This window comes from Salvelinus alpinus, chromosome 5, assembly GCF_045679555.1.
Source record: "Salvelinus alpinus chromosome 5, SLU_Salpinus.1, whole genome shotgun sequence".
Classification (NCBI taxonomy): Eukaryota; Metazoa; Chordata; class Actinopteri; order Salmoniformes; family Salmonidae; genus Salvelinus; species Salvelinus alpinus.
In genome coordinates, this window is record NC_092090.1 from 84,374,921 (window position 1) to 84,389,862 (window position 14,942).

At 42.0% G+C, this 14,942-nt stretch overlaps 1 protein-coding gene and 1 pseudogene across 1 annotated transcript; both read right to left on the minus strand.

Annotated features, from left to right (window-relative positions):
• Nucleotides 1-587: 587 nt before the first annotated feature.
• LOC139577075 (uncharacterized) lies at nucleotides 588-2,031 on the minus strand. The gene is made up of 2 exons (XM_071403840.1): nucleotides 1,401-2,031; nucleotides 588-1,147 (listed from the first exon to the last, which is right to left on the minus strand). Exons 1-2 carry the CDS (start codon nucleotides 1,845-1,847, stop codon nucleotides 977-979), a joined length of 618 nt encoding a protein of 205 aa, XP_071259941.1. The 5' UTR covers nucleotides 1,848-2,031; the 3' UTR covers nucleotides 588-976.
• A 2,672-nt stretch (nucleotides 2,032-4,703) lies between these two features.
• Nucleotides 4,704-13,924, minus strand: LOC139577076 (carnosine N-methyltransferase-like; annotated as a pseudogene).
• Between the last annotated feature and the right edge of the window lie 1,018 nt (nucleotides 13,925-14,942).

Genomic DNA, 14,942 nt, shown 5'->3' on the forward strand with positions numbered 1-14,942 from the left:
TTATTTTTCAGAAATTTGCTAAAAAACTATTTTTGCTTTGTTATTATGTGTATTGTGTGTAGATTGAAAAGGGGGGGGATTATTTAATACATTTTAGAATAAGGCTGTAATTTAACAAAATGTGGGAAAAAACCAAGGAGTCTGAATACTTTCCGAATGCACTGTACATGTAGCTCTATCCTTGTGTTCAAAGCAGGTACAATAACCATGTAGCCAGATTTCAGAGTTAGTGTCTCAGGCCAGGTGAAAGAGCGAAAATGTTGCAGTTTTAAAGCAAATTTCCTGCAAATCTACAAATTGTATCATGGGCAGAGATGTTTTGTTGTTGCAGCTTTAAAGATAATATGCTGCAATTTTGCCATGAGGCAGAGAGGTAACGTTGCGGATTTAAAGCTTAAATTACAGTGCATTCATGTCAAAACAAATTTGGGGGAATAGTATGGAGTTGACAAATTGATTATTTATGGAGTACTGTGGATACCAATATCCCTGTGAGCCTCCCAGGCCCATGTTGCCCAGGGTTAAGAACATCAATTGTAGATTAATAATATCACACTGTATTACACACTTTAAACTTATTCAACAGATCCTTTGACCAAAAGCAATTTAATATGTTGTTTGTAATATTAATTTTATAACGTTTAAGGTTCAAATGTAATATTCAGTATATATTTTGAGATCTGGCCAGGTGTCCACGTACCCCACTTTGAGAACCCCATGGTCTACACAGTATAGATCTAAAGCTATGGCTCTGATGGGCAGTGTGTCTGGTTGGAGGAGCTATAGGAAGACAGACTCCTTGTAATGGCTGGAATGGAATGGTATCAGACACATGTAAACCACGTTTGACTCCGTTCCATTAATTCTATTCAAGCCATTACAAAAGGCCAGTCCTCCTATAGCTTCTCCCACCAGCCTCCACTGGTGGCCACCTCTCATATAAGAGTTCCATGGTGGGCAGACCATGAATTAATATTTATGACTCCATGTCTTCACAGGATAATTCTTTGGCAGGGGGTTCTCCATTTGATCCAGAGAGGTTTCCATTCTGAAGGAGTGAAATGTCGAGCTCAGGTAGAGGGACCCTCCAGTACTGGAATGAGTTGAAAGTGCATAGGTCATTGCCATCATCATCTTTGTGTGTGACCTAGAGGTGAAGAGGGAGAGCGTTTAATAATTAATTAATGGAAAATAAACAAGAAACTGTTGTAGTGGTGACTTAAGAACTTAATTAGTGACATGGTTTGAAAGGAAGAATGGGTACTGAAAAAATACAACGTTCAACATCTTGTGGACACCTCAAGTATTGCGCTCAATGGATGTTGATTACAACAATTTCAACCTTGTGCAGTTTGTTCCAGTATACACTTTCTAGGCAGCAGTAACATATATGTACTTACAATCCTTGGAGCATCGTATCTTGTGACAGTGTTATCTCGTGCACGTTTCTTAGAGGTCACCGTTGAGCAACCAGAGTTCGCAGATGCACTCTCTCGGAAACTTCCAGAATTTTTTACCAGCACACTCTGTGGCGCACTGACCCGATGCTCACTATTTGACAGCTTGCGAAGTTTAAGTGTTTCTTGATGTTCCTCCTGATCTTCGAAATAATACGGTCTCTTTTTGCAGCGTCTCCCCAACAAAGCGAGCAGAGATGGCGGACTCACGCACCCGGCTGCAGCCATGCTTTCTAACTGCGTATCAAATGTGTCAAGTGGACGAAAACATGATCTTTTAACAGGCGTGTCGTGTAACAAAACGTCTTCAGCTCGCCTTTTCGTCATGAGTACACGTTGTCCAAATATTTCAGAGTGCCAGATAAGTTTTGCGTGGAATCTTTCAAGCATCAACAACAGGTATCATCAATGTTTTGACTGAGCCGCGCACCACTTACTGTGTAAATTACACACACGCGGTCTGGCCAATGAGAGTGGTTTTCACTCGTTAACAAAGTCATAAACCCCGCCTATTTCTACAATTTAAAATCTGATTTTAAAACGAACCTTAACCACACTGCTAACTGTATATTAACAACTAAAATCACATTTGTTTTCATGAAATGTTACGATACAGCCAATTTTGACTTTGTGGCTGTCTTATCTTGTGGAAACCAATGAGAGGATGTATCCTGTTCCCGCCCACCACTATCAAGGCTCTTCTCCGCACCAACAGGGTTAGTGCTATCTGGTATCATTGGGACGTTCATACCTTGAACCTTATTTTTACAGTCTGTGTGCTACTCACCTCAAACGCAACTCTGAACCAGTTCCACTGTATTTTTCCCCCTCATTGTTCCCCTCTAATCAGGGACTAGTTTAGACATTGGATGGCAGGTGGGTGAAATGAGTTATCAGGTAGAACAGAAAACCAGCTGCCTCCAGTCGGACCTCGTAGGGTAACAGTTGAATACCCCACCCTAAACATTTTACATTTAAATTGGGTAAGGATGTCCCAAGGATTCCAGCTAGAAAATATTGCTCCACCTACCGTTTCAAGTTTGTCACGTGCACACGTACAGTGAAATGTATTTTTTGCTTGAGCTTTACCAACAATGCATTAATAAATATCAGTAGGAATATATTTATTTCAAAAAGTCAAGTAGAACCAAAACACACGATAAATAGAAATTATATGAACATGAAAGTAAATAAGCTATACAGAGGCTCAGTTCCAGGGTCAGTGCCAATACCATATTTACAATGTGCAGGGATACTGGAGTGGTAGGGGTAGGTGTAATATATAGGGACACCAATTTGTAAGTCGCTCTGGATAAGAGCGTCTGCTAAATGACTTAAATGTAAATGTAAAAATGGTGAGTAGGCATCAGGATATATGATAAACAGAGTAGCAGCAGCATATATGAAGCAGCATGTATGATGATTGTATGTGTAGTCAGTATGAGTGTGTGTGTAAGCAAATGAAGTGGGTGATTTTCCAGGCCTTCCTTTCACACCACCTGATAGAGGCCATGTTGCTTGAGAAAGCATTATTGAGATGGCCAAATAGGGCATTCAATTGATTAGGACAGTCCTTCATATACAGTGGGGAGAACAAGTATTTGATACACTGCCGATTTTGCAGGTTTTCCTACTTACAAAGCATGTAGAGGTCTGTAATATTTATCATAGGTACACTTCAACTGTGAGAGACGGAATCTAAAACAAAAATCCAGAAAATCACATTGTATGATTTTTAAGTAATTAATTTGCATTTTATTGCATGACATAAGTATTTGATACATCAGAAAAGCAGAACTTAATATTTGGTACAGAAACCTTTGTTTGCAATTACAGAGATCATACGTTTCCTGGAGTTCTTGACCAGGTTTGCACACACTGCAGCAGGGATTTTGTCCCACTCCTCCATACAGACCTTCTCCAGATCCTTCAGGTTTCGGGGCTGTCGCTGGGCAATACGGACTTTCAGCGCCCTCCAAAGATTTTCTATTGGGTTCAGGTCTGGAGACTGGCTAGGCCACTCCAGGACCTTGAGATGCTTCTTACGGAGCCACTCCTTAGTTTCCCTGGCTGTGTGTTTCGGGTCGTTGTCATGCTGGAAGACCCAGCCACGACCCATCTTCAATGCTCTTACTGAGGGAAGGAGGTTGTTGGCCAAGATCTCGCGATACATGGCCCCATCCATCCTCCCCTCAATACGGTGCAGTCGTCCTGTCCCCTTTGCAGAAAAGCATCCCCAAAGAATGATGTTTCCACCTCCATGCTTCACGGTTGGGATGGTGTTCTTGGGGTTGTACTCATCCTTCTTCTTCCTCCAAACACGTCGAGTGGAGTTTAGACCAAAAAGCTCAATTTGTCTCATCAGACCACATGACCTTCTCCCATTCTTCCTCTGGATCATCCAGATGGTCATTGGCAAACTTCAGACGGGCCTGGACATGCCCTGGCTTGAGCAGGGGGACCTTGCGTGCGCTGCAGTATTTTAATCCATGACGGCATAGTGTGTTACTAATGGTTTTCTTTGAGACTGTGGTCCCAGCTCTCTTCAGGTCATTGACCAGGTCCTGCCGTGTAGTTCTGGGCTGATCCCTCACCTTCCTCATGATCATTGATGCCCCACGAGGTGAGATCTTGCATGGAGCCCCAGACCGAGGATGATTGACCGTCATCTTGAACTTCTTCCATTTTCTAATAATTGCGCCAACAGTTGTTGCCTTCTCACCAAGCTGCTTGCCTATTGTCCTGTAGCCCATCCCAGCCTTGTGCAGGTCTACAATTTTATCCCTGATGTCCTTACACAGCTCTCTGGTCTTGGCCATTGTGAAGAGGCTGGAGTCTGTTTGATTGAGTGTGTGGACAGGTGTCTTTTATACAGGTAACGAGTTCAAACAGGTGCAGTTAATACAGGTAATGAGTGGAGAACAGGAGGGCTTCTTAAAGAAAAACTAACAGGTCTGTGAGAGCCGGAATTCTTACTGGTTGGAAGGTGATCAAATACTTATGTCTTGCAATAAAATGCAAATTAATTACTTAAAAATCATACAATGTGATTTTCTGGATTTTTGTTTTAGATTCCGTCTCTCACAATTGAAGTGTACCTATGATAAAAATTACAGACCTCTACATGCTTTGTAAGTAGGAAAACCTGCAAAATCGGCAGTGTATCAAATACTTGTTCTCCCCACTGTACATGGACATTGGGACAATCAGATCTCCCGTTAATTATATACAACTATGGAATCTCCCTTTCATGTGCTGTGTACCAATTTTATTGATACGATAAAGGATTCACCACTGATGTTTATCGTCTGTAACTTCTAGATCTACCTGGCTGTATAGTCTTCAGACAGTAATTGACAAAAGGGAATTGTTGTAGAATAATTACATTGATCATAGTTGGTCATAATGCTTCAACTGATTTCTGTCTAGCTGCAAACAGAGGAAATATAGGAGATTAATTCTAAATAGATCTCCTTCTTGATCAAATAAACTTGAATTGCATCATGAACAATACCATTCAAAATTAGACTAAAATGTCAACTACATTTTTTTCTTAAATTGTGTTTTCCTTTATTGTTACGTGAGGCAGTAGCTAGATCCAGTTTGTAATGCTGAAATTCAAATCATACAACTTTGTCCGACCCTCAGTATTACCAACTCCAGCAACTGACTTTTCCCAGTGAGAAAGTACTATAAATAGCCAGTTGGTCACTGTATTTTACAAAATAAATACATTGGGAAGCTGTAGAGGCGGGTCTAACACGCATGCAACCACATCAGGTCAGCATGGAGACGTCACCTTACATCAAACTGAAGACAAACAGTCCAAGGGCTGAATGATGTAGTCATTTCAGTCCATTATAGGTGTCCGTCTCAATCTCAAAGGCTTGGACATAAGGTGATCGGGGAGTTCCCGGCAATGAGATATAGAAAATAAGCACATTTAAAGCAAATCTTTCCATTGTCTTGTGTTTCTGTCATCTTACTCTTTTTTTTTTATGCTCTCGACGGCAGCCAATCGGTCGTTGCGCTGTAATGTCACGTTAGACTGCCACAGCTCTCTCGCCGTGGCAACGCTTCCAGTCTGTTCTCGTAGACCACCTGGAGCCCGTTGGCATTCAGATGGTCAGGTTTCCGTGCCACGAAGAAAACACAGTCATACAGGTACTTCAGCATGGACTGATAATTCTTAGTGTAGGTGGTGGGGACAGACTCTCTCTCCACCTGCAGTGAAAGACACAGTGTTTCTCAATATGCATACTACCGTGCTTCACACTTTCATGCTCCGAGTGCATTCTGCGAAGACATCCTCTTGAGTGCGCTCGTGAGGAGGATTCATAAAACATTACATTTGAGAAGCACTCGCACTCCCCCAACTATTACCTCACCTCCCCATTCACTGAACCTTCTTCCAGCCAGGACAATGCCAACAATAGACGAAACAAGATATACACAAAGCAAACGTTTTATTTCAGAATTATCAGCTGGATATGTTAATCATAATAATCTAGCTAGCCAGCTAGATAAACAGGCAAGAATGACCTAAAACTAAATGTTATGCAAGATAGATGTACATTTTTCGTGGGTAGCTACCAATTCTTTGTGGCTAGCTAGTTATCCCTATTGACTTACCCATTCACTGAACTGCCTTCCAGACAGGACAATGGCAATAGAGACGAAACAAGATATACATAATGTAACCGGTTTACTTAATAACTATCAGCTAGCTATATGTGAATTGTAATAATGTAGCTAACCAGGTCCTCCCGAGTGGGTAATGGTCTAAGGCACTGCATCACAGTGCTAGCTGTACCGCTAGAGATTCTGAGTTCAAGTCCAGGCTCTGTCGCAGCCGGCCACGACCGGGATACCCATTGGGTGGCGCACAATTTGGCCCAGTGTCGTCCAGGTTATTGGAGGGGTTGGCCGGCAGGGATGTCCTTGTCCCATCGCGCACTAGCGACTCCTGTGGCGGACTGGGTGCAGGGTCGCCAGGTGCATGGTGTTTCCTCCGACACATTTGTGCGGCTGGCTTCCGGGTTAATTGGGCATTGTGCCAAGTGCGGCTTGGTTGTGTTGGGTTTCAGAGGACGCACGGCTTTTGACCTTCGCCTTTCCCGAGTCTCGCATTGCAGTGATGAGACAATTGGATATCACAAAAACGGGGTAAAATATATTTTTAAATATAGAGTTTAACATTATGTCAACTATTTGTGGGTAGCTAGCTAACAATTATTTGTGGCTAGCTACCAGTAGTAGCTAGCCAGTTAGCCCTTTTGACTTATGGGATTGCGATCTACGGTACGTAGGCAGGTAAACATGCCAAAATGAACACTATTTATTAATGTATCAAGATAAAATATTGTAGTCAGGCAACATATGTGAATAGGCAACATTTTATTCCGAAGTCGGAGTGTATTTTCTCTCAAATAATGGCCAGCCATTGATTTCAATAGATTTTTGACGTGGTTACGTGTTATTTCTTCGCATACTTTCCGTTGAAGCTTGCATCGATGCATGCTTCAAAATATATACAAACGAAATACGCTTTTGAGAACTGCTCTCCGTTCTCCATTTCGTATACTTTGATTTGGACTCATACTCCGACCCTCCCGTGCTCCAATTTGCATGCTCGGAGCACGGCAGTATGCATTTTGAGAAACACCCAGGGTGTTTTAGGCCCACGGAGGATTGTCAAAACAACGTTAACTGAAGAAAATGTTTTATTCTTTACTGTAAACTATAGTAGTAGTTCATTTTATTCCTCCGATCTGTACACCTGATTTATATATATATATTTTTGCTTTACCTCCAAATGGAATCCATATTTTAAAAATGGCCACCCTGACGTCCTCGTAGCTGAGCTCAATGGAGAGCTCGTTGGCCATGTTCTCAAAGTGGTACAGCAGCGGGCCTAGAGGAAAGGGAGGAATTGCAGCTTTGGTAAAAGTATACATACAGTATACGACTCACTACCAGTAAGTTAAAACGCCAACTGCACCAAAAAATGCGTAGAATAAAAGGGAACCTCTTTCACTGGTCAGTAAGGAGGTCTGTTGAAACAATGGTCACTCACCAAGATTGATCCACACACCTCCAGGTTTGAGAATGTTCCAGATGGTCTCCACGTAGTCGATGACATTGTGCGCCGTGCCGATGAAGCAGGTAGCCACACAGTCCCAGGTGTCTGAGAAGGAAGACCACAATGATACTCATTTCACCTCATTCTATCATTGCTAAAACAAACCAACACAGGTTATACAAATCATTTATGTGTCTAGTGTAGAGTGCTCACTTTCACCGTTGACTACTCCCAATACATGGACAATTGACATAACCTGAGAGACACAAGGGCCAGGGCCCATATTCACAGGGCCTGTGTCTTAGAGCAGGAGTCCTGATCTAGGCTCAGTTTAGCCTTTTAGATTCTGAATAAGACGGGGGATCTGATCCTAAATCAGCACTCCTACTCTGAGACGCTTTGTGTATACAGGCCCTGATCACTTAATGCTCTTGTTGATCTTTCAGACAGCCTGTGTGGGGCTCACCACTCACTAGGCTCTGTGAAGACCTCCTGGAAGTCCCTGGCCACCATGGACAAGTCAGAGTTTGGAGGCAGGCTCTGGGGGTAGACGTCAGATGACCTCTTGTTGTTGCTAAACTGGTGGATCCACAGGTACAGGGTCATGGAGTTGACCTTTTCACACATCAAGAAGGAGGAAGGACAGAACAGAGGAAAGTTAGATAAGCTGAACAACAGTAGTGTGAGAAAATGATCAACATTTATTTATTTTTTTCCCGAAGAGGATTGCATGGGGCTAATTTTATATGCTAGGCAATTGATTTGGCCCACTCAATCATTAAATGACACATGGTGCAACATATGCAAGGACTGAATTATTGCATTATATGCTAGGCTTAAATGAGGGCTGAGGGTGTGTGTTACCTGTTGAGGACAAAGTTGGAGGAGAAGAGCATGAAGAAGCTCCATTCGTTATTATATTTGGCAGGCGTAGCCCTTGGCAGGCGTAGCCCAGATTAGCGATTTCCAATGCCAAGTGACCAAGCCCTGCCCCCGGAACCAGCACGCTCACCTTAGACACATCACTACAGAAACAACCATGCCATCACTGACAGAATACACACAATTCAGAATACAAAATCACACAACTGAGTTCGATTTCAAGACGGTGTGCGCTCACCACTTTTTGCTTGGAAAGAGTCTTTGGATCTCTTTGATGAAGGGCAGGTAGCAGGAGTCTCTCTCAGCCTGGACCCGCCTCACTCCAGTCACGCACAAACTGCTTAATGGTGGATTTGAGCTTGTCTATGTCGAACATGGAGGATGTACGCACCTTCCTCAGGTCATCTTGGACAGAAAAACAGATTCACTTTAACTCCTCAAATGCATCCAATGATGAAAGGATCATGGCAGAAAATGTATCTAAGATCTATACTAAATATAATTTCCACTAATACAATAATTAGTGAATTTTGTGCTGTGCGGTATACTAGAATAGAAAAACATCTGCAGCACCTCCAACTACACTGAATAAAAATATAAATCGCAACATGTAAAGTGTTGGGCCCATGTTTCATGAGCTGAAATAAGATCCCAGAAAGAGCTAATTTCTCTCAAATTGTGCACAAATTTGTTTACATCCCTGTTAGTGAGCACTTCTCCTTTGCCAAGATAATACATCCACCTGACAGGTGTGGCATATCAAGAAGCTGATTAAACAGCATGATCATTACACAGGTGCACCTTGTGCCGAAGACAATAAAAGGCCTCTCTAAAATGTGCAGTTTTGTCACAACACAATGCAACAGATGTCTCAAGTAGTTGAGGGACCGTGCAATTGGCATGCTGACTGCAGGGATGTCCACCAGAGCTGTTTCCAGAGAATTTAATGTTAATTTCTCTACCATAAGTCGTCATTTTAGAGAATTTGGAAGTCTAACCGGCCTCACAACCTCAAATAGGGTGTATGGCGTCGTGTGGGCAAGCGGTTTGCTGATGTCAACGTTGTGAACAGAGTGCCCCATTGAACAAACACGATTGCATTTTATCGATGGCACTTTGAATGCACAGACATGGTCCTGAGGCCCATTTTGTTTAAGGTATCTGTGACCAACAGATGCATAGATTAGGGCCTAATTTATTTATTTAAATTGACTGATTTCCTCATATGAACTGGAATTGTTGCATTTTATTTATTTTTTCTGTATACTTGTACTACTATGTTTTTATTGCACTGCACACCTAGATGCAGCCTACTACTTCTCCTACCACGAGGAAGAGGATGACTAACAGGGTGGTTACACCAGAAGTTACCTTGTAGTATGGAATCTTTGATATCTTCCGAACAGCGTGCAAAACAGCAAACTTGTTGTTTGCCTATCCAGCAGTGTCAAAGCTAGTAAGTCAGACCCTCCCTCCTCTGAATGAGTCGTACTGATAATTTGCGTAGTTGGAATTCTCTCAACTTTGTCTGCTCTCTAGTCGCCAGTGATTAAATCGTTGAATGACTCCTTGTCTCCTCCTTTCATTGAAAATGATTGCCTTCCAGTAGTTTGATTGCTAGAAGTAGCCTAGTGTCTAATGTAACCAAGGTTAGTAGGCTAGTGTCTAATGTAACTGAGGTGTAGGAGAAAGCATGAGTGTGACCACACTGCGCCGGATACGGGCCAGGTTGGGCAGGACCCTGGGCAGTGGCAGCTGATGATGATGCTCCGGAAGACTCCGAAACTGACGCTCTGCTCAATTCACCCGTTCCTGAACATGCATCCTGAGATTAAGTGAACAGGAGATGGGGATAAGGGAGTCCAGAAAAGCATAAGGGAAAATAGAATCCTAGCTATATTTCATAGCCTTTTTTAATTTTGAAAACACTCAATTCAATATGCAGACTTCTTAAAATGACTTGACACAATGATCCACAAAACACTTTCTTTTCTAAGCATCTTCTACTTGGTGAACATGGTTGTATAGGCTAGGCATAACCTTGTTTGTAAATAACATGAGCAACCGTATTGAAATGTAAATGTTTGTCTTTCTGTCAGCCAGGAATTTAGCCCATATTGTTTTAGTATCATCTTTTATCTTTGTTATTTTCTAGAGCTAGCTAGCTCCACTTCCTTTGCTTCTGTGCTAGTTAGCTGCTAGCTTATAGATAAACAGAGGTGGTGGTCAGCTATAGAGGTAAAATTTGTTTTTTATTGGATATTTGGTTCTTTCGTCGATAGCTATTGAACCAAGCATGCCATGACTATGAAGATGGTATACTCTGAATCAGGAGCAGATGGAGAGAGAAAAATATAAACATTTTTAAAAACACACCTTTTTATTTTTTGTGTAATAATATTTAGTATTTCAAATCTTCAATAGCTCTTAAACAAAGCATTCCATGCCTGTGAAAATTATGTATTTTGAATCGGGGGAGGATAGACAAATCTGCCTCTTTTTTAGTTTAAAATAGATTTTTTTGCTTTCAATTTTCATTAGCTCTTACACAAAGCATGCCACGCCGCGACTATGAAAATTCTATATTCAAAATCGGGTGGATGTACAAAAATGCACTTTTTGTGTGTGTGTGCATTTATCTATCTATCTATACAGTGCATTCGGAAAGTATTCAAACCCCTTGACTTTTCCCACATTGTTATTACAGCCTTACAGGCTGACCACACCGCTCGCGTCGCGTGCGCGAGCGTTGCAAAATAAATTTAGAAATTTGTGTTATTCAATTATTGCACCCACACTGCTCGCGAGAGTCTGCGTTGCCAAGGGCTAAAATAGAAGTCCTTTCTATTTCTGACGCTGATCGCGCTGCAAGTCCTGCCTCTCCCATCTCCTCATTGGTTTATAGTAGCATCTCCTCATTGGTTATACCCACGTGGGTAATTGAAAGACGAACTGTTTTGCCGGTCAGCGTAGTAATACTATGAAAGTTTAGATGCCAATCACCATATAAGTTCAAAGATGAAAAAGCCTGGAAGGAGGAGAGATGACTAGAAACGATTTGGTTGACCGTTTTATGTGTGGATTAATTGTCGGAGTATAGGACCTTGTGCATTTCAGGTAAAATAACAACTCAATGTTTATATCCCAGGACAAATTAGCTAGCAACAGCAAGCTAGCTAAATAAATGGATGCACGATGGCGCATGCGTGCAGCCAGTTTGGGTTCCGTGTTATTCTAAAATGGATCAAATTGTTCCCCCCCATCAATCTACACACAAAGCCCCATAATAACAAAGCAAAAACAGGTTAGAAATGTTTTCAAATTTACTCAGTACTTTGTTGAAGCACCTTTGGCAGTGATTACAGCCTTGAGTCTAGGTATGACGCTACAAGCTTGGCACACGTGTATTTGGAGAGTTTCTCCCATCCTTCTCTGCAGATCCTCTCAAGCTCTGTCAGGTTTAATGGGGAATGTCGCCGCACAGCTATTTTCAGAGATATTTGATCAGGTTCAAGTCCGGGCTTTGACTGGGCCACTCAAGGACATTCAGAGACTTGTCCCGAAGCCACTCCTGCGTTGTCTTGGCTGTGTGCTTAGGGTCGCTGTCCTGTTGGAAGGTGAACCTTCGCCCCAGTCTGAGGTCCTGAGTGCTCTGGAGCAGGTTTTCATCAAGGATCTCTGTACTTCGCTCCATTCATCTTTCCCTCGATCTTGACTAGTCGCCCAGGCCCTGCCGCTGAAAAACATTCCTTCAGCATGATGCTGCCACCACCATGCTTCCCCGTAGGGATGGTGCCAGGTTTACTCCAGACATGACACTTGGCATTCAGGACAAAAAGTTAAATCTTGGTTTCATCAGACCAGAGAGTCTTTTTTCTCATGGTCAGAGTCCTTTAGGTGCCTTTTGGCAAACTCCAAGCGGGCTGTCATGTGCCTTTTACTGAGGAGTGGCTTCCGTCAGGCCACTCTAATATAAAGACCTAATTGGTGGAGTGCTGCAGAGATGGTTGTCCTTATGGAAGGTTCAGAGCGATCATCGGGTTCTTGGTCACCTCCTTGACCAAGGCCCTTCTTCCCCCGATTGCTCTTTGGCCAGGCAGCCAGCTCTCGGAAGAGTCTTAGTGGTTCCAAACTTCTTCCATTTAAGAATGATGGAGGCCACAGTGTTCTTGGGGACCTTCAATGCTGCAGACATTTTTTGGTACCCTTCCCCAGACCTGTGCCTCAACACAATCCTGTCTCGGAGCTCTACGGACAATTCCTTCAACCTCAAGGCTTGGTTTTTGCTCTGACATGCACTGTCAACTGTGGGACTTTATATAGGCCGATGTGTGCCTTTCCAAATCATGTCCAAACAATTGCACTTACCACATGTGGACTCCAATCCAGTTGTAGAAACATCTCAAGGATGATCAATGGAAAAAGGATGCACCTGAGCTCAATTTCGACTCTCATAGCAAAGGGTCTGAATATACTTTTTATTTTTAATACATTTTCAAGAATTTCTAAAAACCTGTTTTCACTTTGTCATTATGGGGTATTGTGTGCAGATTGGGGACTTTTTTATTTTATTTTATCCATTTTAGAATAAGGCTGTAATGTAACAAAATGTGGAAAATATTAAGGGGTCTGAATACTTTCCAAATGCACCGTATTGAGTAGAACACGTTCTCTTTCAGTGCCAGCAATATGGGAAGGAAAGGGCGATATTGTTATTAGATGTAAGGAGTAATGGTGTTGAAGAGCCAAGCTTAAATGAACTGCTGCTAAAATCTTAAGGGGATGTAGTATTGAAGTATGTATTTATTTTTCTAGAATTTACACCTTCCCTGTCTCTGGTCCACACTCCTGTACAGTTGATGGAGGTAATGCACCGTAATTAACGTTTGTTGCAAACCAACATAAAATCCACAGAAGAAGCTAAATCCATTGAGCCTGTTTCCCTACACACAGACCGCAGGAGAGAGGAATATTTAGCATTCTTGAAAGTATGCCTAGAATATACCTATAACATATCTACCGAATATTCAATATAAAACACATTTCACCTCGGTTTGGTACATATAGGAACATGTAATTAGCCAAAACAGACCCCGATATAAATACAGGAATCGATTTTAACTAGCAATGCATCATCATTAGCTAGTCATCTCTTTTCTAAAATCTTAATACAAAACGTTACCAAATACAGTAGCGTAGTCTGTGACTACTCCATTAAACTAGCCAGACACTGTCTGGGTCAAAGGACTTTGCTGTGGATTAACTCGCGCGCTAACAACCATACATATAACGTTAATACTGCTGTTTTGAAGCAGTCCGTACCTGTAGTATCTAAACCCATCAATCACTTTCCAAAAGTGTTGCCTTTCGAGTATTGTCTCCTCTTCTGTTGTGCATTTCATCCTTTCTCTATAAAAAATATGCTTCTTCTTGCTCTCTATTAGTAGCCTGCTCCACCGTTTCTCCCGCCATGTCTGAATGTAGTAGCCTACTCAGGCCCATCCAATCGAACAATGGAGTGAGCCAGGAAAAGTAATCAACATTTCATCTGGCTGGCAAGCGAGTTATAGTACAGTATATTGGTTAAAACTTCTTAGGGATAGCCCCCTTTTGTTAAATTTTCGCCTAAATGACATACCCAAATCTAACTGCCTGTAGCTCAGGCCCTGAAGCAAGGATATTCTTTTTTATTTTATTTTTTATTCCACCTTTATTTAACCAGGTAGGCTAGTTGAGAACAAGTTCTCATTTACAACTGCGACCTGGCCAAGATAAAGCAAAGCAGTTCGACACAAACAACAACACAGAGTTACACATGGAATAAACAAACATAATACAGAAGAAAAAGTCTATATACAGTCTAATTCTTTCTTTCTTTCTTTCTTTCTTTCTTTCTTTCTTTCTCTCTCTCTCTCGGAGGACCTGAGCCCTAGGACCATGCTTCAGGACTACCTTGCATGATGACTCCTTGCTGTCCCCAGTCCCCCTGGCCGTGCTGCTGCTCCAGTTTCAACTGTTCTGCCTGCCTGCCTGTTCTGCCTGTTTCAGATGGATAACTTGGAGTATGACTGATCCTCAAGACTTTTAGTGTGAAGTCCCCATGTACATTTGGGCAAATCATGAAGGAGACATTCACATTCATATTCCATTTTTCTGCAAGAATATCGTCAAATCTGTATACTTGGACTTTGATTTAGCTTTCCAAGTATTACTAGTCATATTATAAGTTCAACATTTGCAAAACAAACAGTTTTAATAACTTCATAGCTGAATATCATGCTGTTGTTCAAGAGATGGCCGCCCACGTCATCGGCGTGCCATGAAGGCGTCGCTCTCTGACCAAATATGGTGTCCTATAGGATATACTACAGTTGTGGCCAAAAGTTTTGAGAATGACACAAATATTAATTTCCACAAAGTTTGCTGCTTCAGTGTCTTTAGATATTTTTGTCAGATGTTACTATGGAATACTGAAGTATAATTACAAGCATTTCATAAGTGTCAAAGGCTTTTATTGACAA